Genomic DNA, 23768 nt, shown 5'->3' with positions numbered 1-23768 from the left:
TAGAACTATATTGATATATTTATGTTCATATTGGACAGTTATTTGTGTTCCTAGATATTAATACACATTTCCTTGTGTCAGTCACTCCATGCCTCTATTCAGGGTTTGAAAACACACTGTCACTTCTGCGCCAGTGTGGTATATGTTCAGTTTTCAGATCAGATAATTTCCAGGCCTCTGGGATTACATCCTTACCACATGCGGCTGGAAAGTGAGAGCAAACATCAGAGACCGAGACTTACACAAGAGCGCAGACCTGTCACATTAAACCACATCCTAGTTATGACTCCCAGAGCCAAAGCCCACCCGCTTCTACATGACTCCACATCACAGACTTCATTTGCATTTACATTCATGTTCTAAGTAGAAGCTTTCTAGCCAAAGCCACTTACAATAAAGTGGATATATCATGTAAGTCATAGTTACCAGTTGTGACTACTCGACCTAGAAACTTTGGCTCAATCTTTAAAGGGATAGTTTCCATAGGTAAGATTCTATCCATAGGTGGAGGGTGAACCAACTCCAGGGTAAGGCTAGACGTGCCTCCTCCTTAAAAACACATTTAAATAGAATGTCATGAAATAGTTTGAAGTTATGTGTTGCCTAGCAACAACCTACAGATAAATTATTTGTTATTAAAGTGGCTATGTGTGCAAACCAATATCATTTGAACAGAAAAGCAAGCATACTGTATGAGTGATTTGGCATGATAACATATCTGAATAATAAATAACCATTGCCTAACCTAATGCAGCAAAACAAAAGTTGAATTCAAATTCTGAATGGATTATAGGGTGAAGTCAGCAAAAGTGGGACATCAGCTAAAATGGGACAAATAAGCTTTTTGGTGCTTTAAAAAAAAAGTGAGATATTGGTGGGTGGTCTTGAAATGTTGTCACAACAGTAGTCTATATAAAGCTGTCACTTCAATTCATCGTGATCTCACAAAGTTCCACTGTAATCAATGAAGCTGACTGCACAGTGAATCTTTTATTTAGCACACTATTTAGCATTTAGGCTACAAAACTAGTGTGAGAGCGCCATTCCAAAATGATCTACTGCAAGTTTAATAACACTAATGCGGCCGGATCATAATGACCAACGCAATCTACCAGTTAGTGTCTGGTTTAAGACATGCTTTTTTTGTGCTTTAAATAATGGCGCAAACACCAGTAAATTGCAGACCGCAAACTTTAGTAAATCATCTTGCATGATTCATTTAAATACTCTCCTCTCATAAAATGTAGCATCTGAAAGGGAAACTCTTACAAATGCAATAAGGTCAGCCACAAAAATAACCCTGTCCACGCCTTTTCAGCGCTATTTTTTCACTGCGTGCCTTTATTAAATCCTGACAGTGTTTTTTAAAGCCAAAAGAAGGTTTGGGCTGGTGCAAGCTGTTAGTAAATCTGGCCCATAATGTCTACACTTTGTTTGTTATAAGTTAACTTATAAGGAGAGCATTTGCGAGATTGGCCAATTGCGTTCAAGAAGTCAATAGATATGTTTGTGATTGGCTATATTGCTCAAGGCTGCAAAACACGCTGTAAATAGAAACCTTTGACGCTCTCAAGAGCACAAACACCAAATCTTTTTCACCAATATGCTATTATTACAGAGCAAACTGATCCTAGACCAACAGCTTTATAGATGTGTGCATATACCCTATCTAAGTATCATGTAGCAGTGATGGAGAGATTCTTCCCACTCAAATGTAAATCTGGCCTTTAAATCAACGCTATCTCTTACGTTAGTTCGTTTTATAATATGGAATATTGTGCATCCTATAGATTTATTTTTATCACCTGGAGGTGACTGTACATTTGTCAAAATGGGTGTGAAGACAGAATTTATTGCCAGTAGCTTCCCTCCAGGATGGAGGATCACAGAGGGCGCAGATGCTGAAGAGGCAAACGAAGAGGAACCACATTCCCTGCGGGAGGATGTTTTTGGGAGGAGAGGAAAGAGGGACAAGTCCAACTACAGCTGTGGGGCAGAGTAACAGTCGGATCCAGGAGGCAGGCATGATAGCGGGTGGCAATCCCAGACAGGAGTAGCCCAGGCTGGACAGGAAGGCCTGCGGAAATGCCCAGGCTGCAGGCCAACTCTGAAGCTGGTTGGAGAGCACGAGAAAAGCAGATGGGAGGAAGCCCTGAAGAATCTCAACACTGGTCATTTGAAGTCAGGGAGGGTGGGTTATTGCAAGCAGCGGTTGTTGGCGTATCATGTAGGACTGCCCCTTGAGATGGGCACAAGGCAAGTCCCCTCCATCTGCCCAAGTTGACCAGCTTCTCCTCTTTGTCTTCAATCCAAGCACACCAAAGCACGGGAACTGTATTCTCCAAGCAAAGTTTTAGCCATAGGCTTGTCTTTAAAAAAAAATAATAATAGTAACTTTAAGTTAGTGGCATTTGCTCTTTTACTTTAAACCTCTAACCCCAAGTATTCAACATTTTTGTTTTAACCACTTTGAATTATACCTCAAATCTTGCAGCATGTTGAGGAGAGGTGTGCTATTACTTTTCTAAATCTGGAATATACTTCTTGACTTTTGCCCAGATTTTTGGCCAGATTTGCAGTCAGGGTGAGTCAATTCTAGTTTCCAAAAGCTAGAGCCAGTCTGAAGATTTTTTTTTGCTGCCAGAGTATTTACAGAAAATTGCGTGGTGTATGATGGGAACACACTCCAATTTTTTTTTTTGCTTCAGACTATGATTCCCTCCAGTCTGAGGATATCAAACATATTTGAAATTTTAAGCAAATTTCAGAACATACATCGTAATACATGATGCACCTTTTACACTGACTTCTAACTTTCTCAACTTAACACCGCAAATCTGTCCAGACCATACTTACCATGTCTACCACCAACCTAAGGCTGCATCCAAATGCGCTTAGCTAGGCCAAGAACTCAGAACAAAGTGTCACTATCGGTCATCCATGCTGGTTTAGTCATGCATCTCCTGTCTGCGTGGCACATGTTTCTGCATGAGTTAGTTGTGTTAGGAATGACTTGAAAGTCTGGTAGTGTGTGATCCTCAGTCGTTTGTATGATGTCCAGTTTTTCTCTATAATTGTTTACAAAGTTGGCAAGTGTTTTATTTTTTTTAAAGTGGTACTATACGGTTATCCGGACCACACGATGGCCTACCCCTAACCCCGCCCCTAAACATACCCGTCACTGGGGTTAAGACCAATCATACGATTGCCTACCCCTAACCCCGCCCCTAAACCTACCCGTCACTGGGGTTAAGACCAATCAGGGATGACTATACGGACCATACGGGACTAAAAGGCACACATGTGGTCCGGATAAGTTACTTTTAAGTTGTGTAGAGTATTCCAACCTAAAATTATCTGACTTAAGGCCCGTTCACACCAAGAATGATAACTATAAAGATAACTACATTAGAGTCCACACCAGCAGACGATATCATTCTGTTTATTCTAAGCGTGTGCTTGTCTGTCATTTTAAATGCTCGAGCTCATGACAGCAGGATGCATTCTGATTGGCTGTCTATGATTTTATCGTTCATCAGCTGGATAAAATCGTTCTGAAAGTGATTCCAACGATATCGTTTCTCTGTGCCGTTATCATTATAGTTGTGGTGTGAACTCTGCTATTCTTTAATATTGAGAATTTTTTTTAGAACTATATCTTTATCGTTATAGTTATCGTCCTTGGTGTGAACAAACAGGCCTTTGCAGTTTTCATCTGCATAAAGATAGGACCTTAACCATAGGGATCAGAACAGCAGAGAGACTTGGGAAGTGAGCTCTTTTGACAGCCTTGAATCACGGTGGCATCTTTAGCACATGCAAGCACAACTCATGTTTGCTTCGGAAAATGTAAAAATAGTTTTAATTACAATACTCAAATAATTCCATAAACACCTACAGTACTTGTCTCCTCTATAAGATTCTTGGAGGATAAGGTTTGCCTGAAAGAATGTAAGAATATGGGATGGTTCCTCTGTTTCCTTCCTGACAGTAAAAGCTTTGAAACATGAGCGGGGGCGTCACTAAAGCCCCTGTCATTACACAGAACACTTGTAATAAGCATTGCATAGCAGAGGTAGCAGGATTAGAGGCTTTAGGGACTATAGGGTTTCTAGGTTGAAGTAAACCTGAAGCCAAGCAGGCAGCAGAAGGCAGGCGTTTGGTTTACGTTGGGACTGGAAATCCTGTTTACAACCAGCTTTAATAACACTGTGTAAATGAGCAAGGGGGTTGATACACTCCATTTACAGTAATCAAATTTGATTGACCTGTCAAGACATACTAATATATAGACCATATTTTACCAACTACAAGTTTCTTCTAGTACAATGAAAATAAACCTAGCATATTACTAAAAGTGACTTTTAGTCAGTTTTCTGAGTGGTGATTGCCCATGCAGAACTAAACCCTGGCTGGTTGCCAGGGGGTTGCTTTAAGGATATTTTGGTATCATCAATTTCAATAATATTCTGGTCTCTAGATAAGACTCAGATGCCTTTTTTCAGTGCAAGTATGGGAGTTCTTAGCTGCTTATTGTCTGCCGGGCAAATTTTTAAAAATATGTTATCATATCCCTCACATGATAACAAGATTTTCAAAAAAAATTGTACAACAGATCTGAGTCATGACAAGAATATTATAGAAATTTGGGGGTGGATTCTTCTTATCATTGTTGTCTAGAGCAGGTCAAGTTAAATTAATAGTTAGCATAACAGATTTAGGACATACAACAGTAAAATAGAAACAATAATAGTAATTCCTGCTTAGCAAATATGTTGCTCTATTAAATATTTGGGGATTTGAGTGTGATAATGCTCTTTAAACAATACTACTATTGTCTTTTGTCTTACTTTAGCGTCTGTTCCTATGTAAGACAAAACTTCACTTGAGCCAGAAGCTTTACTGCCATACGGTTGCAGTGGTTTCCTGCTTCTGTGATAATTGCTTGAGGTTCACATTTAAAAATCCCACCGCCAATGAAAGCAGCCAAGGCCTGAGCCTTTAGTCACTTTTTCAAACCTTGTCAGGAGATGATCATCCACCTGGTGGGAATACACAGCTCCTCGAGCCTTGGAATAATCTCAGGCGATAATCAGAGATCCTAAATCCATTAATGAAAAGTGCGGCTCTGTTTGTAAGGAAACACTTTTCCTTTTGATTATATTTTAGGGATTAAGATAAACACCTCCTAACAAGGTACCATTACTGCTTCCTTTCTGACTCCTGGGCTTTGATCGTGGAATGTGTGTCATATTCATTAGACCACCTGAATGAGGGCTCGACGACGTGAATGTGTGGAAAGGAGGCTTGAATAAAGTGAGGAGGAAACTGTCATTTTGTGTTTTGCACAAATACAGTCATGTAGCTAAAATAAATTTAAGAAAAAAAGCAAATGTTGGGAAAGTAAAAAAAAACAAAAAAAAAAACAAATGACTGTACTTTCCCATTTATAATAACAGATAAATTATACTACCACATAAACAAGAAAGACAATTAAATAAATTGATAAGGGGGGAAATCAGAATGAAAAAAGCCAAGAAAAAGAAACTAAACATTAGTAATGAAAACAAATAGATGGTTATATGGGTTACGGAAATTCAAGGAGATGAATTTCAGCAAAGTTTTAGGAAGTATGAGGGCTTAGACAGTTCTTTAAACAGTGTTCCCACAATGAATGTGCAATTGTGAATGACCTATGAATGAATGACTATTCCAGTCATTTGTGGTTACTGGACTTTTTTACTTTTTTAATCATTTTATAGAGATTGCACTCAAAGAGGCTACATTAAAAAATATTTTATAGGACAAGCCTACATGAAAAAGAAAAATATTTGTAAAATTACCTGTATTTTTTCATGACCGCAGGAACCTAAACAAATGTGCAATAAGGATGCAAGAGAACGACTTGTGGCTTGTTTAAAGATAACACATTTTCCAGCAGGAACAATATTTAGGCTTAAATACATTTCGTTGTGCTTGTTTCCAACTATTCACAACATTGATGTAAGGTCCGGTAGGCTATTATAATCACTTTGCTTTTGTAAGCTTGTCTACGCTACGGACTTATAGGCTACCTGTTACGCAGTTCAATTTGAAGCACTATTGTCATGTAAATCTCGTGTCAAAAGTAACTATTTTCAAGCCCTCGACAACTGATACGGAGGAGAATTTATTTGCAGTAGATTTGATGTGAGTGACACGTCTGCTCTGAAATGGGATTGTATTAGCCTATGAATTTAGCAAGGGTATGAATGCCAGGCAAACAATAAGGACTGAGGTGCTAATTTCGTGCAAATATAACCGCGAGAACTCGGAGCATTTACCGAAATGTAATTGTAGACCGACCCTGTCCATCAGCCATTGGTTGAAGCGTCCACGGAGGTATTAATTGGTTTAAAATAGTGATGAAATGTTCCTCTCGAGTGTGACCTCCATGTGGAGAGCGTGAGGTGGGAGCGAGTGAATAAAGTGAGACGTTAGCATGCAGCTGTCGCAGAATGGACCGGTCGCGTGCTGGAAAAGTCTCAATTGCAGCGCGCGGGAACCAGGTAGAAGTGGCGGGAGGCGCGTGGAGAGGCCGTTTAGGACCATCGCGTGCAATTATCGACAATCAGAGGAGAGCTTAAGACCTGTTCTCAACAATGGGCCCAGTTCGCCACGTTCATGGGGGTGAGCGCTCAAGTGCGTGCAGCTGCGCGCTCACATTCAGCACCAGCAGCAGAACTACCTCGCTCTCCGCAATTAACAACTCCTTTCAGTTTTAACCATTTAAAAAAGCAGTATATTATTCACTGTTTTTGGTTGTGGAATCATCTCTGGGAAGGGAATGAAAAAAGGGAGTGATTGATTGTCGCGTGAAGTAGGCTGCTGAGAGCGAATTTTCATAATTGTTGTCTTAATCCTGCACGTAAAAAATGTAAATTGCCTTTAACCGCATATGAATGAGTTTGACACATGCCTTTTGGAGCTCGATTTTTGACCAAACAATCAGAAAGAGAAAAAAACCACGTAGGCTATTTCATTTACATATAGCCTATGCTGCATGCAGACTTCATGCTTTTATTATACATCTCTAGAAAGCATTTTTGTCTTATCAGAATGAGTGAAATATGTATTATCTGCCCTTGTAGATGACCAAGAACACGAGTGGATTGTGCGGACATGCAGGAAGAGCTGGGATGAGTTCATTGGCCACTATCCAAGAAGCAGCACACTAGAGGAGAAGTGAGAATACTCACACACAGTTCATATGGATGTCATCTGAACATTAATGCAGCTTTGTTACATTCATTTGTTTATTTCTTCAATCCTGTTATCCTTTCCAAAATTTAAACTGAGTTAAAAAAAATAATATATTTTTTAAATAGTGATTATCACTATACTAACAACTGTCAAATTGCAACCCACAGACACCAGACTTTGTGTATTATGGATTAATGAATGTTTAATGGAAAATAAAAAGAGTTTGCATTAAGTGATGAGCAGAGCATATGTACTGTAGGCTATATTAACACAAATCAAAAGTTTTTAAGCAACTTTAAAACAATGTTTTACATTTATTACACAATTAGCATTATTGTTTAAAGTGTTTTGTACTTTTTTTTATTTTAATGAGAAGTGAAAGTGTCCATTCAGAAAAAAAATATATCTCAACTGAACAGCTACATAACAAACTATGAAATAATCAAATCAGAAGAATATAATTAAGTGAGTTTAGGTTTTAAAGGCCATTCCATTCAGCTTATTTTAAAGACAAAATCATGTTTGCCAAGATAATAGTGGGGTTCGGGTACAAACTCAAGTAAGAAATGTTACATAATTTCTGTATTCTGTCCAAGTAAATGATCATTAACATTCAACAGCCGAATACTTCTACTGACGTAAATGAGTCCTATTCTTGCTCAGCTTGGAATAAATGAGATGCAAAGTTTCTGCCCTTAAGAAAGTGTGTGTGCTCGAGCACAGAGAGGATAGGTTAGTCAAAGATTATGTCTCGCTGTGTCTTTTGAAGGAGAACACGGGATACGCGAGCTCAATCCTGTGATGTGGCCTGACAGGGAATTCCTGTGTGTGATGCTGATGGAATCAGTGATGGAGTCATTACTGCACACACTGACCCGTGAAGGGTCTGCCAGCTCCTCCATCAGCCTGTGATTGCTTCCTGCTATACACTCGTGCACACACACCGGCACATGCGTCTATACCACAGTCAGAAATTAACCAGGGCTCAACAAAAAAAAAAACTATCTGAAAGTGACAAAAACCATCCAGATATATATGTCTATAAATTATCTGTAATATTTCATACATTTCATAATATCCTAACCTGTCATAATAATATCTTGTAGCAGTCAGATATAAAATCTGCATTTCATGTTATAAGAGAGTGTTTTATGACAAAATACTGTGCCTGGATCCGAAAAAAAAAAAAATCTATCTATCTACTGTAAAAAAAATGGTATGATCTATAAATTATGACAACATATGTTTTTACATTGCTTTAACTCATCAAAATAAGTTAAGTTAAACTTTTTTTATACGTTATAGAAGATTCAACACATTTTTAAGTCAGTTTAATGTAATTTAAGTTAAAATGATGTAAAACATCCAAGCTGATTGTACTTTAAAAAACAAAATATCTCTCTCTCTCTCTCTCTCTCTCTCTCTCTCTCTCTCTCTCTCTCTCTCTCTCTCTCTCTCTCTCTCTCTCTTTCTCTCTCTCTCTCTCTCTATATATATATATATATATATATATATATATATACACATATACACACATATACAGAGTAAAAAAGCAGTGTTTTATCTGTCAAGAAAATGTGGTATTGTATTTTAATACAACAGATGTTCTATTGAAAATGTACATTAATTTATTCTATTGAACATGTAAATTAACACTGTCTAATGTTTGTCCTTGTTTTAAAGTAAAAAATGCCTCAAATTTCATAATATATATATATATAGCCTATATATGAGAGAGAGAGAGAGAGAGAGAGAGAGAGAGAATAAATAAATAGATAGATAGATATATTTCATGAAAATGAATAAATAGGTAAGTTAAATTCTGAAGAAAATCTAGTAATCTAATTAACAAGAGCAAATTATGTTATTTTGTCAGGTTATGAATGAATTGAATTCATTTAAAAGAAAAACATTTATGATGCTCAGCCATAGAAATAGTTCATTATTTTATTTTTTTACAAAACAGACATGTGGAAGTGGGGGAAAGTGCTTACAGGCTACCTGTCATAATAAATACAAGAATGTAGAGGCCTTGTCCCTCATTCAGAACACAAGAAATGTATTTCTCAAATTTAAGTTACAATTTCAGACTTTTCCCCCGGTTTCAGAGCTGTACACCCAACACTCCTGCTCTCTGGTCACAGCTGAGGCATATACGGCACACATGTATGAAGAAAACAATGAAACACAGACACATTGGTCTCAGGACACTGCTTAAATAAAAATACATTACATGTACATTTTCTTTACATTTTACTCAAGTGCTCTTTTTAGTCTCAGTCGTCCTCTTCCTTTTCCATCTTTTGCACAAAATAGTGTTGTTTGTCATTGAAAATCCTGTCTTGATCCTCATGTTTTTAGTACAAATGTTGAGAGCACTGTTTTCGATTTGAAATAATCTCACAGTAAGATCAACATTATTTGTAGTTTATGGTTGCAGTAAACTGATAGAACAACAGTTATTGCAATGAATTTTTGAAAATAAAAAAAATGAAGAATTCAACCTTAGACTAGAAATTATTATTTAACGTGTCACTTGGATCTAAAATGAAACAATCAGTTTCTAACAAACAATCTCCTTTCAAAACAAGATTATTTATACAATTAAGTGACGGACTTAAAATTTAAGAACAATTGTATTATTTTTAAAATGAAATCTGTGGAACAATCAACCCTGCTGGGCTTTTTAGGCCCCAGAAAACACGGATGCTTTGCATATGGGTGTAAGAACAAGACGGCAAGCAAAAGTGAAGTGAACTTAAGTTTTTTAAGTAGCGCCAATTCGTTTCACTTGCTTAGTACATCTTCCACGTTCAACCGTGGCGTGTTTCGGTGAGGAAAAAGAGAGAAAATATGTCTTACCACCTGGTCCTATGCCACTTATTTCCCATCCACATCTCTTGTGCTTTTCCCTTTTTCAACCTAAATGTTTAACACTGATGCTGGTAACTTTACATTCCTTTTGTTTGCATTCAGAGTCTCCAATCGCCGAGTCGGACGAGACTATCAGGAGAAGGGGCGAACCAAGAGCGCTAGTCTGTTACAGTGTGTGCTCGAGTCTTTTTTCTTTTCTTTCTTGTGTCCAGAAGTCCTGATCCTGGTCTCGGTGATGCAAGTCCTAAATTCACAGGTCACATATGCGGTTTCCCGTAACCATCCGCGACTAGACGCAAGTGAGTAAAATCCCGTCCAGCGAAACCAGAGAGGAAACAGTCTCTCTCCTTGCGAGTTCAGAGGTCAAGAGCAAGTGGTACCGTGACCTTCTCCTTCAGCCTGTGGGGTCGGCGCAGGAGTGATTGGAAGGTCAGGGTGAAGGGGTCAGGGGTCAGTGCGAGCGCTAGCGGCTGAGCGGGAGCTGCGGCAGCGTCATGGCCTGATGAGGGAGGCTCTGTGAAGTGAGCACCGAGAACGGATGACCTGCCCAGCCAAAACAAAATAAACAGATGCTAATGTTAATCTCTATCTATAGTGAGCTAAGTATCTTCAGGTCAGAGAACACGCTAGTTAACAAAGATACCAATTTAGCTAAAAAAGTAGCTAGTCAAAAGTTGAATGAAAGTGTTTTATGCTCACCAAGGCTGCTTTATTCGATTCAAAAAACAGTAAAAACATTAATATTGTGAAATATTATTACAATTTCAAATAACTGTTTTCTATTGTAATATATTTTCAATTGTAATTTATTCCTGTGATCAAAGCTGAGTTTTCAGCATCATTACTCCAGTCTTCAGGGTCACATGATCCTTCAGAAATCATTCTAATATGATGTTTTGATGCTCAAGAAACATTTCTGACTATCATCAATTTTGAAAGCAGTTGTTCTGATGAATATTTTTATGGAAACTGTGATTCATTACCATTCGAAAGGTTCTTTTCTTAAAAAAAATAATACTTTTCAAAGACACGTTAAATTGATCAAAAGTGACAGTAAAGATGTTTATGATGTTACACCAGATTTCTATTTCAAATAAATGCTATTCTTTTGAACTTTCTATTCATCAAAGAATCATGAAAACATTTATCATGAATTCCACAATAATGTTAAGCAGCAAAAACTTTTCAAAATTGATAATAATAAGAAGCATTATCAATAATTGAGCATCAAATCATCATATTAGAATGATTTCTGAAGGATCATGTGACGTTGAAGACGAGTAATAATGCTGAAAATTCCACTTTAATCACAGGAATATATTACAATAGAAAAGTTATTTTAAAGTGTAATAATACTTACAGAAAATAGAAAATACTTATTTTTAAAACTTTTTTAAACATACCGGTAAGTGCTGTCAAATCGATTAATCGCATCCAACATAAAAGTTTGTGAATATATAATATATTATATACACACACACAGTGTTCCTTCTGTCAAAAATTAGTAATATTGAGTTAATGCTATCAGCACATACACGTTCATCAAATACTTTCACTTCAAACTCACTAAATCCCAGCCTCAGCTTATTCAGAAATGCCGGTACTTTTAGACGCTTTTGCATCTTAAGTCTTCATGTATATGTACTTTTTTTCCCCCTTCTGCTTTAATGACAGCAGTACTGGAGGAAACACTCACTTTCGATGTACCCGTGCAGGGCCACCATGCGTGCTCTCTCAGGACTGCCGAAAGGGGAGTAATGCAGCTCGTCGGGCAGTGAGGGGGGCATGCGGGCCTGCGGGTGAGCTTGAGGTGGGCCGCCGTGCTGTGGAGTGTGCTTTTTATGTCTCGCTCTGCAGTTTTGAAACCAAACCTATGAAAATACAACCAATTGTCAAGGCAAGCTGTCTCTATTTACTACATTTAAACGGATTAAACATTAAACGGGACTATAAGTGAGTTTCATCACCTGTATGACTCGTCTACTCAATCCTGTCATGTCTGCCAACTTCTGCAGGGTCTGAGCGTCAGGGTTGTTGTCCTGTGCAAACTGTGCCTGCATTACCTGTGCATGAAACAAGCGGCAAATTAACATTAGGTCGTTTACTAGCGGAGAAAACTTCTATTTGTAAAGATTTTCTATAATAAAAGGACAAAATACATTTTAAAAAATGTAATTAAATTGAAAATGATACAAATAAAAATCAGATCTTATACATATACATATACTACCAGTTATGTTTTTTTTTTACATTTTTGAAAGATGCTCACCAAGGCTGCATTCATTTGACAAAAAAAAAAAAAAATCAGTAAAACCAGTAATATTGTGAAATATCATTACAATTTAAATAATAGTTTTGTATTGTAACATATTTTAAAATGTAATTTGTCCCTGTGATCAAAGCTGAATTTTCAGCATCATTACTCCAGTCTTCAGTGTCACATGATCCTTCAGAAATCATTCTAATATGATGATTTGCTGCTCAAGAAACATTTACTATTTACAAGTTTTGTTTTTTGTTTTGTTACTGTATTTTTTTAAATCAAATGAATGAGCTTGGTGAGCATAAGAGACTTATTAAAAAAAAAAAAACTCAGATGAACCATTCCAAACTTTCTGTAGTGTATACATTAATATCATAGTATTGGTTGCTGATAGTGCCACGTGAAAGGTAAAATACTGTTCCTTATGCGTTTAACGTGAAAGCTTTGTAAACAACTTACAAAGTGGAACTTAAAAATGAATTCATATTAGACAAAAGCAAAACCAAAAAGGGCGCTTAGCCTCCTCATCTCAGACATCCACATGCCACCGTGTGTTTGATCATCTTACCTGCAGTTGTTCCGCAGTGAAGGACGTTCGTGCCCTTTTGGCCGGTTTCGGTTGACTATCCTGTTCCGACGGCACCGCCCCCTCCAGAGTGAGTCCGCTTCCTGCGCGAAAACCCGGGAAAAGGCGGTTAGGAAATCTTTTTTTAGATCAATGAGACTTCAAGTGTACCGCATCCGAAACACACGCACCACTCTCAGCGGCCCGTTTCAGGTTCTCCACCATTGTGTCGTAATGGATCCGACACAGTACTTTCTCCTCCACCAGCCCGAACTCCTCGCCTGTGGACAGCTGGCGTTTGCAGGAGAAGCAGGCGAAGCAGGCCAGATGGTAAGCATTGCCCCTGGCTCGCCGGACCCAGTCGCTGGCGTAGATCTGCCGGCCACAGCGGGCACACTTTGTACCAAACCTACTGTGAGACAGAGAAGGGCTTGGGCATCAATATACTCATTCCATAAACAATACAATACATGTGCTTATCATTACAACCCAATCCCTAGTATGATAATAGAAGCATTTTCTGTGTAAATTATGCTTGTTGTTTTGAATTAATGGTATAACATGTATTTCAGTTTAACAGTTAAGCACTATCTTTTCTCTCCACAGAAAGCTCTCGCCAGGAGAAGACAGAATACAGATAGGCTGAACCGTGTCCAAAAGATAACCACTGAACGTGTCAGACACGGCTGTAAAACTCTCAGCACAAACAAACCACTAGTAATTCTCTGAGCAGCAGGTCGGCAGGAAATGTCTGCTGATAAACTGTGCTGATAGGATCCGTAAACTCTTGATTTTATCCAACAAGGTGTGTAATGCATGCAAGACATCTATTTTTAAACCACCTCCACTTTTTGTGTGTGTGAAGGAATTCAAATATAGTGTATTCACATATCCAAATATAACATTGTTTTAATCGTTTAAAAAAATATATAATTCGTTTATAATATTATTATTATTATTATATATATATTAATATATAATATGTGTTTTCAGTTGAATGTACAGGAGAGTAATTATCAAAAATGCTCTTAAATTAAATAAACTATATATATATATATATATATATAAAATGTAATTTCAATTTATTTTACAGGTTAGTGATTATCAAAAATATTCTGCAATATATTAATCTCAAACTGCTTAAATGTACACACATAATTCAAACTTTTTTTCAGATCATTTCAGTCTTGGGTGTTTTTTGTTTTTATAAAGTCCATTTTTAAAGAAATGTATTTATTTATTCGTTTATCCATTCATTCTACCATTGCACGAATATCTGCCATTCTCCGTCAAGCCGACATGTCATTGAAATTTGGTTTCGATTGGTTCTTTTTTTGCAATTCTTTGCATACCACATAGTAATTGCTCTTTTCTTTCTTGCATCTGTGTATTTATATTTAGTTTCAATTATATAATACACTGTTATGTGTTGATTCTCTTGTGCAGAAATGGATTTGAGATGTTATTGATGTTACTGCTGACGTTACATGTTAGTCATTGCATTCTCGGCCAACTGCGATTTGTAAATGTCACACATTCCATATTTAATTTAGCCCTGCATTTTCAGCAGCCGTGTGGCCGTGTAGTTGCTTAAAGCACCTCTTCTGTGATTCTGTGATCAACAGGACTTGACAACCCTGCGGCGACACAAACCAAACAGCAAATACACACAGCCGGCTATAATGAAGTGTTATTTTGACTGGACGGGGCTGACCATGCCGTGTGTTTTTGACCCAGACATCACATTCGGGTGACCAAAGAGGGTTCCAGTGTTGAGAGGACTAGGAGAGACTAATGCTCTGCAGATGGCCAGTCACGGCCCTTTTTTGGCCTGAATCTGAGCCCCCCCTCCTTCCTCCACCACCACCACACCTCTGTCATTGGGAGCTCTTGTGTAAACAAAGTGTCATACACAACCTCCTCTGACTGCAAAGAAACACGGGATATCAAGATAGCCATGTTTCCCTCGTATACGCTACTGAAGAATGATGACACCGGCCCCTCGGGGGGTTCATCCACTGGAAATGACATCAGAGCCCAGCCAGGGAGCCCCATGGGGCTCAACAAACCAGGAAACTTGTGTGCATGTATAATCATGTGTCTCTGCCAATCAGCACTTGAGCAGGATGAGCCAAGAAGCAAAAACAAACCCGAATCAAAAAATATTTACAGTCCACTTATGTGCAAAGTATCGATACATAAAACACGCCTCGCGTATTAATGCCTGCAAAAAGCATGCGAAGGGGTTTCTGTGTACACTGCACACCATCCTCTGACAGCATCATTCCAGACAAAGAACACAACGATTGAGTAATGATGCATTTCAGACGTGTGTTTAGAGGAGAAACATTGTGGAACGGAGCCGTAATCTGTCATGGCAGTTCATTTACCGCAAAACCTCTCCGAGAAGCCATAAAGATCTTAAGGGGGTTTTGTTTTTGTTCAGATCTGCCGCACGTCTGATTGTGCGTTGTTGTGCTTATACTGGATTTATTTCTGTCCTGCATATCATAACTCGCCGGGGGAAAATTCCTGCAGCCGCAAAGCGTTTCCCTCAGTTCCCGAAGAAATTCACCTTTGGCTGGAAAAGAGAAGCTTGTGGAAGTACAAATTTGCTTGATTAAATGCGATATACTCTTGGAGTATTATAATCTGGGGGTAAATCTCCCTCTCAGAGACGGCTGAGACTTATCAGTGACGTCTGCTACGACAAGCATGGCTGTTACTATTGCCCGTGGTGGTTTTTCCAAACCCTGAACCATGAGTATTACATCTGGTGTGTAACTCATCCCACCCCACTGTTTGTGCTACGACCAGAAATGATACTGCAATTCTTGCTACTTGTTGAGGTGTGCTTTTCCATTCCTTAGTGATCGGATTGGTGATTCCTGGCGATTGTCTGAGAAAAATAGTCATATGTCAAAGGAGGGACTCAATCATATCTAGAGACCAGAATAAAGACTTGACCAAATATGCCTACTTCCATACTATATTTTAAACAAAAATGGAAAGGAGTAGCATTTCCATATTTGTACACACACACACACACTCACAAAAAAATTACAATCAACTTAGATATTTAAGTCATTTCAACTTAAATTACATTAAACTGACTTTAAAAAATGAGTTGAATCTTGTATAACTAATAAAAAAGTTGAAAATTGCGTAACTTACTTTGAAGAGCTGAAGCAATGTAATGTCATAACATGTCATAACTTATTGATGATATAATTTTTTATAGTGTAGTATTCGGAAAACGGTAGGTGAAAAGTACCCGGATCACCTTCTTCCGGCGAGATTCGGAAGCGCGCATGATGGACACTTTACTATCCCATGAGGCCACGGGAGAGAAGTTGTGAATGCAACTGACGCCGTAGATCACATGCCGATGACAACGTGGTACGTGCAAACTTTATTCAAACTGCATACATGCCAGATAGAACATACTTTTTTAACAGTATGCAGTCACAGCATTAAACTTTGGTTGGTAACTCTTTGTTGGAGCCTATATTTTGGTATATTGTCTCTCTTAACCTAAAAAAAAAAACTTTCATTTTGTCATTACAATTTCAGTCACTCATATAATTTGCCCGCATTCTCCACCAAGTTGAGTTACACAAGCTCTGTTTACTTCTGTTAGCATTTAAACACAAGGAGTCTTGCACGCGCATATGGCCATTACAGTACGTCACCTCCTCCAAATCTACCGATCCAAACCCACTCGGGTTACCGCCCCACTCCATCACCCTGTCCTTATCCTTTGGTTCCTCTGATTAACAGCCTCCTCTGACTTCCTGTGTGGCCTGATGCTCGTGCCTTTGTGGCTGTTTCTCTTTAGTGTAGGTACAGTCTCCGCTCTGACCCTTACCACCAAATCTACCTCTCTCCCCCCCCGTCCACGGCACACGGAGCAAACCCACTTTGATTTCCTGTAATTACACTCTATTAGAGCAGCTGTCAATCTGGCCCAGATGAGAGACTAACACAAATGAAACGTATCTCCATGTGTTTTGTTTTCCTTCCTTGCAAGAAATCAATGGAGATCCTTTTCCTTTCAAGCATATGATGGCGGTCCTCTAATGGTGTCGTGCAGCACCAGCGAAACAATCCAGCTGCCAAAGAGCAAACACAGGTACACACAACCCTCGACGTCACTCCAGCCAAACATCTGAGCATCAGAATGTTGAGCATCAAATTGATTCATAGTGCAATTTGACTGCGAGGCCAGCGCATGACATCTAACCTTAAAACAACACACTGCAGGACATTTATTTCCAGATATATAAATATGGAGGTAAAAGCACAGAATTCGTTTCAAGCATGCTACTTTTTACTATAACTGCTAGCGGTTATGATCTCGACCTCTTTATGTGAAAGATACAATTGGGTGCAAAGGGTCAAACAGACAAAAAGAAAAAGGTGAAAAGCGCTGATATAAACATAGCAAAAGCAGAGGACTTGACAAGAGAGATGTTTCAGAAAAACACACTTCAGATCACTGAACTTGACTCCACAAGCTTGGAGCTATTACTGTCTCTTTTACAAGGCAGTCACTATTGTTCTGCTGGGTTCCTGTGAATCCATGTCAGAAATATAAAAAACGTATACACCATCCTGATTAACTTGCATAATTAGGCGAAAAAGCTGAGGCAGTATTTTGTTATGCAGAGACCAGCTTAAACCGCTGTGGTTGCTGTTTTGACGTACAAAACTACGGAAACTAAATCAAATTAAAATACTGTTTGAGGGCAATGTATCACTGTATAAAAATATTGTTGGTTTAGCCTAATTTGAGTTTATTGAAATTAAAAAATTTAGGTTATACAATGAAGGAGATTGGTTTAATCAACAGAAACTCAAAATATTATGTTATCTAAACATAACATACATGATCTAAGGTGATTTGTTTTGTGTGTGTGTGTGTGTGTGTGTGTGTTTTTACAGTGTAGCTATTTGAAATATCTGAAAATTTGGATACTGGAAATGGGCATTTATTTAAGTGAATTGTTTATCTTTTTCTCTACAAATCACATGAAAATCACACTTCAAATTTCAAGGTCAATTCGAAGAAATGTGAATATTGTTGGCATATTTATGATATTTGGTTACTTTATTTTGATTGATGATTTTTCAAGAAAATGTCTACAGAATTATGGAAATCAGGGAAAAAAAATAAACAATAGCACAGGGGGAATACATTAAGTATAAATTAACTTAAATTGATTGCTTGCATTACGGTAATCAATCCATTTCCAGTATTTTAGAAATGGGTCAAAATTAAAGTAAATTCTTCCATATTGTATATTTCTTTAACAATTTCTCTCCGTTCACCAAGTAAGGGGATGTCCTGCTTATACCATATTGATGATATTTAATGCTAATAAAATAATACACATATATAGAAATAATAAAAAAACCCTGTCTATTTCATTTAACAGTCTTCAGTGAGCTTTTTCTCCCATTTCTGAACTCGTCATCTATAGAATTTGCTTTCATCCCGAATAAACTCTAATCCATAAATCCGTTTGTGGCAAGCTTTCTTGCAATGCATGCAAATGTCCTTCGTATACATCCTCCGTGCCAAATTTTCCTCTTGAAATCTCTCGTGTGTAAACAGCTCTAGCCACTCAGAGATCCTGACGCCCTAGACTCGACCGAACCGCCGTTGCTCAGTGAATATCAAGACATTGGAGCATCTCTTCAGATTATTGGCCTTAACGTAGAAAACAAACCCTCTCCTGCAGCATTGACTTTAAAGGGGCCAGTCATTCACATCGACGGGCAATAAGCAGGGAAGGCTGGCCAATATCATGCCATTCACAGGCCTTGCTGAGTGCTCTGCAATCATGCCATATCACAGCCCTTGCACCCTCAATGCAATTTCACAGCTTCCCTGTCGGATCTCCCTCACTCCATGCCTTCCCACGAGCACATTACTGGATCTCAACCAGAGCGTCGTACTTTTGAGATCGTAAATTCTTTAACTTGGGTTTGATTTCTCACACCATTCAATTGCATACAATGGACTAGTGGCAAATGTAAACCAACTAATAATCAAGTAATCAAGTTCTATTTAGACCTGCCATTATATTACTATTGGCATCATCTCCTATTGTGGGCTCTTTTTTCACAATCCAAAAGTATACACTGCACAAAACGTGCTTCATGTGATAACACCTAAATTAACTGGACATAAATATTATTTTATATACTCCAATTGAAGTATTTTTAGCTGTAAAATATTGACTTCCAATAAGCCACAACATTATTTTGACCACAAATAAAATATATAGGCCTATTTATTTATTTTTATTAAAGATAAGTAGGCCTATGGGATCTCTAACAGATGCATAAATGAGCTACAAATACGAAATATTTCTAATAAGGCGATTGCCATGAATAATTATAATGTTACATGAGGTCTTTTTCACTGACTTCATCACAATTAAACTCAATTACAAACGGCGTCTCGTGTAAATATGTGCAGCCTATTTGATCGCTAGTTTTTTTGTGTGATTCTTTTTTATGAAATCTTATTTTTTAGCTTCAAACCATAACACGCTACACTCACGCAACATATTTTCAACCACAAGTAAATATTACGCATGCATTTCATTTAAGCGCACACCTGATATTTCTGAGGACAGAAAGTGAAAAACTTACCCTACCTGAAATAATCCATTTTACAGAAGATTTCCTTGTTTTTAATGTAGCAGCTGTTGTGTTGACGTAGTGAAGTCCTGCACACGGAACATTCCAGACACCTCACGTGCCAGATCAGATTATTAACCTGCAATAAACACAACAGCGAACATCAAAATATAATAATGGTGATGGTGATAATAATCAAAAATAATAGCCTGATAATAATCAAAAATAATAGCCTAATAATAATAGCCTAATTGAAATAAATTTAATTATGATATTTATTTAAAAGGGCTATACGTTTATGCGTGGATGTCTTGTATTTTTTGCATTTCGTAAAACTCGTATTATTATAAAAATGTAATGTCAACGTGCATTATAATTATTTGGTCGAAACTAACACGTTTCATATTTGAACAATCCCCAAAATCACTGCCATATAAATATATGTCAGGCTACAAAATAAAATGTTAAGTTTATAATTAAAGTTGTGATTGAAAATTGCATTCTGTTATTTTTTTTGTAATGATGTCTTTAGAATTGCGTTGTAGGCCTATATAAAAATGTTTAATTATAAATTATGCACGCATAGCCTATTTTTAATTGCACGTGAAAATGTATAATAATAATAATTTGATAATAATAATTTAATGTTAATGAAAACGGCAACATATTCCGTGTGATATTTTAAACTTGATTACTGATATTTGAAATTAAATATTCTGATTTTAACCATGTTTTCTTTGGGACACACACGTGAGATGCATCTCTGAAATGTTTATTGAACAATTCAGACGAAAGTAATTTTGCGCGTTTGAAGGTTTTACATTTTTTACTTGTTTGATGCATTTTCAGACTCTGAGAAGTGAAAACTTAAAAAGGCATCTATAAAGATGGTTCATTCTGACTCGACTAATAAACTCACACGGGTTGTTTTATAGTTTCCGCAGAAAAAGCAAAACAAACTCAGACAGATCGCGCTCTGAAGATCCTCGCGCGCAACACACGCACTTCCTGAAAAACAAGCAGTCCGAGAGCGCGTGCACGCGACAAAACTCTCAACATCTTTAGGGAAAAAAAAACAAGGCTATAAATGTTTGCAGCCAACGATTATTCGTAAAAACCAGCAAATAGCAGGAAAAATCTAAATCTATAGCCTATCTAGGCCTATTAAAAATATTCGCAATATTGTAACCTTCACGATTTGCTGAGACTGACTTTACTAGACTATTTAGGCCTATATATAATGTAGCCTATGTGTAGTAATAATAATAATAACAATAGGTTTTGAACACCAAATAATTAGGCTATTATTATTATTTCAAAATAACCTCTTTCCCCCTTCACATTATTTTAACATGTTCCTCTGACCCAACTAAAACACAAGGCAGATATTATACAAACTTTAACCAATCTGTTATATCAAAGTAGACAATGCATTGTTCAGAGATATGATCAACGTTTCTGCTTGTGATAAATTTGATCCTAGCAAAAAAAAAATATATATATAGGCCTATGTTTTATAGCCCTAAAACAAATAAATAAGTATTTTTGTAGCCTATTTACTCATGTTTTATAAACCCCAAACAAAGTAGCCAGTACTCAAATATATAGCCTAACATTTTTTTACTAAAGTGTTTTATCATAATTCGGGTTAGAATCAGTTTTCATGAGATTACGGAAAATCGTCTCTAAGACAACCATAGCCTATATTCGATCTACTAAATTTGTATCATATCCCAATAATGAGGGTTAAAACTACAGACAGTCATATCAAATAATAATGAATGCAAGCAACAATTCTTTAGCCTACTAAATAATGTCAACCTATAGCCTAATGTTGTTTGCAAACGTTTTTACAAAAGTCAGTCAGAGGCTCAAATCAAAACAGTTGACTAGTCACATGAGACGACACACACACACACACAGTCACGCGCCCGTACCTTGAGCAGATATCGGTCGAGGATCTCGAGCCCGCAGCTCGCGCACACGTTCTTCCCGGTGGACGAGGCGCTGGACGGGGGCGAGCAGATGGACGGAGTCGACGGAGGACTGGGCGAAGAGCGCGTGTCCTCTTTCTCCATATTAGATCTGTGAGATTCTCCGTCTGACTGTGACTGCCAGTGAAAATAGAGCAATACATATCTCACTCTCACGTGCATGATGTTTACTATTTACTTGACAGGAATATTCGGAGAGAAAAAAAAATTTAAACCCAGAAAAACTGAAAATGTAGAAAAAATCAAGTCAGCTTGCAGTGATTTGCTGACCCTTTCCGAACATTTCGATTTTAAGGATCGAAACTTTTCAAACTCATTGAGTAGGAAAGTCTAAAATGCTCGTGTAAACATAAAATGATAGATATAAAGACGATGGCCCTGTCTAAGAGGGAATTGATTGACATTTAAAAGCTTTTCTAAGCGCAAAAGTTGTTTACAAAACTGAAATAATCCTATAACACACACAAACACACAAAAATGCATTATATCAGTAAATACTTTTGCATTCTATCTGAAGGCCTTTTTCTGCAAAAGCTCAACGCACCGATCTAGCAGAGACCCAATAAAGGAGCACGATCGCTCCGCGCGCTCACCATCGCGTGTCCGTGTTGCGCGTCCACGCAGCGCGAGGCTCCCGGTGTGCTGTGCGAGTCTGGAGAGATCACCTACAACACAGGCAAGCCACAGTGCTCCACGTCAGGCATGTTCCCTGCTCTATATATGCGTCCAAAACAATAAAAATCGCTTTTAACTGTGCATTGAGAGCCTCGCGACAAAAAGCCCGTTTTAATGAAGCGATTTAAATTTGGATTGATTTTTTTCCCCACACTTAACCCGTGCCTCTTCCCATAATCGTATTTCCACGCAATCCAGGGAGCTGAAAAAATAAACTACCTGCAATTACAAATAGCTTGAAATGCTCGCGATAAGAGGACCCCAGAGTGTCAATTTCAACTGCCAATCAGAGAAAGCAACGGGCCACCCAAAGAATTGCAAATTTGATTTTTAATGGCAGTAATTAAAATCTAATTTTTCCTCTGCAGACTTGGCATGTGAAGAGGATGGACCGCAAATCACACTATTCAGAATAGATCCTGATTCTCATGACATCACTTTAAGGTGAAGATGTTGCAGGCTGCAGAAGATGATGCTACACAGTCCGCTTTCTTTCCATGCAGTTTGGTGGATAACAACAGACATAACTGCATTATCGTTGTGCACTTGAATAAGATTAAACAAATTTGCCGCCCTATTTTTTTAAGAAGCCTATACAATCAACTTGAACGTTTAAGTCATTTCAACTTAAATTGCATTAAACTGACTTAAAAAAAAAAACAAGTTGAATCTTGTAAAACTTATAAAAATGTAGAACATTTCTTAACTTATTTTGACGAGTAAAAGCAATGCAAAAACATTTGTTGTTATAACTTATTGATCATATGTTTTACAGTGTAAATGTCTTACCTGTTTTGAGGGAATTCCTTCGGATAGAAACTGATTTCCCTCTGATAGAGGGGCCAAAGCCTCATTTTTCCAATACATTTGACGGCTCAACCTTCTTTAGATATAAATTGCTTCAAGCGGGATTTTTTTGTGTTAAATATTCCTTATCCCATGCGCCCTGTCCGGTAAAAGTCGGTCTAATTTGAACCCTTATCGCCGTTTCCTCTCGTATAGTCAATCAATGACGACAATAACGATCAATAATCTCTAAGAAAAACCGTGTAAAAGAAGTCTTCACATTCGTGATAGGTCAGTAAACCGGGAGCAGACGCGCCGAGCGCGAGCGGTTCGTCGGGACGCCTTATTTAAAACCGTTTGCAGGATATTTCCTACTTTTTCCCTCTTTTGGGATGCAGTTGCTTGAGTACAGGAAGTGGAGAAAATTGAGGGGCTGGCAGGTTTTGCTCCTGCTCTCCTCATAGGCAGTCAGAGCACAGCCTACCTTCTGAAAGTTTACAGATCAGAGGGGAGGGAAGAGATGTGGCCTGAGTGCGGAGCGACATTTTGTGATGCTGTTTGGGCTTTAATTGTCTGACAAATCAGCGATTAAAACAAAACAAAACAATACTGGGCTTCTAAGTCAATATTTAACGGGGCTGTTATGGGTATCGAGTGTATTAAACATTTAATTACACTTTTTTGTTCAATTTCAAATAATTGTAAGATGTTTTTATAT

At 37.8% G+C, this 23768-nt stretch overlaps 2 protein-coding genes across 10 annotated transcripts in view; one reads left to right on the top strand and one right to left on the bottom strand.

The window, feature by feature from the left end:
- morn5 (MORN repeat containing 5) overlaps positions 1-22976 on the top strand; it is a 28861-nt gene extending 5885 nt beyond the window's left edge. Inside the window, exons 5-9 of one of the 8 annotated variants that reach the window (XR_013796104.1) lie at positions 7131-7224; positions 10329-10415; positions 10515-10729; positions 13212-13274; positions 13551-13568. Coding sequence is in view for 6 of the 8 variants with exons in the window: in XM_079599362.1 (XP_079455488.1) it covers positions 7131-7224; positions 10219-10415; positions 10515-10555 (332 nt within the window). In the remaining 2 variants the exon portion in view is untranslated. Of the gene's footprint in view, positions 1-7130; positions 7352-8011; positions 8448-10218; positions 10436-10514; positions 10730-11790; positions 11849-13211; positions 13275-13550; positions 13569-16185; positions 16344-16974; positions 17077-22632 lie in introns of those variants that run through there. The other 7 variants (XR_013796103.1, XM_079599365.1, XM_079599364.1 and 4 more) reach the window with 7 other exon arrangements.
- On the bottom strand, positions 10521-23575 carry lhx6a (LIM homeobox 6a). 2 transcript variants are annotated; one of them, XM_079599359.1, is made up of 9 exons: positions 23054-23575; positions 22183-22254; positions 21533-21706; positions 19613-19734; positions 13136-13356; positions 12948-13048; positions 12084-12179; positions 11813-11987; positions 10521-10659 (listed from the first exon to the last, which is right to left on the bottom strand). In XM_079599359.1, the coding sequence occupies exons 1-9, from the start codon at positions 23129-23131 to the stop codon at positions 10580-10582; spliced, it is 1119 nt and encodes a 372-aa protein (XP_079455485.1). In that variant the 5' UTR covers positions 23132-23575; the 3' UTR covers positions 10521-10579. The 2 variants fall into 2 exon arrangements, with proteins under 2 accessions (XP_079455485.1, XP_079455486.1); XM_079599360.1 differs by lacking the exon at positions 22183-22254.
- Between the last annotated feature and the right edge of the window lie 193 nt (positions 23576-23768).

Source organism: Phoxinus phoxinus (assembly GCF_949152265.1).
Source record: "Phoxinus phoxinus genome assembly, chromosome: 23".
Taxonomy (NCBI): domain Eukaryota; kingdom Metazoa; phylum Chordata; class Actinopteri; order Cypriniformes; family Leuciscidae; genus Phoxinus; species Phoxinus phoxinus.
The sequence above is the reverse complement of the archived record's forward strand: the minus strand, read 5'-3'. Positions and strand labels throughout refer to the sequence as shown.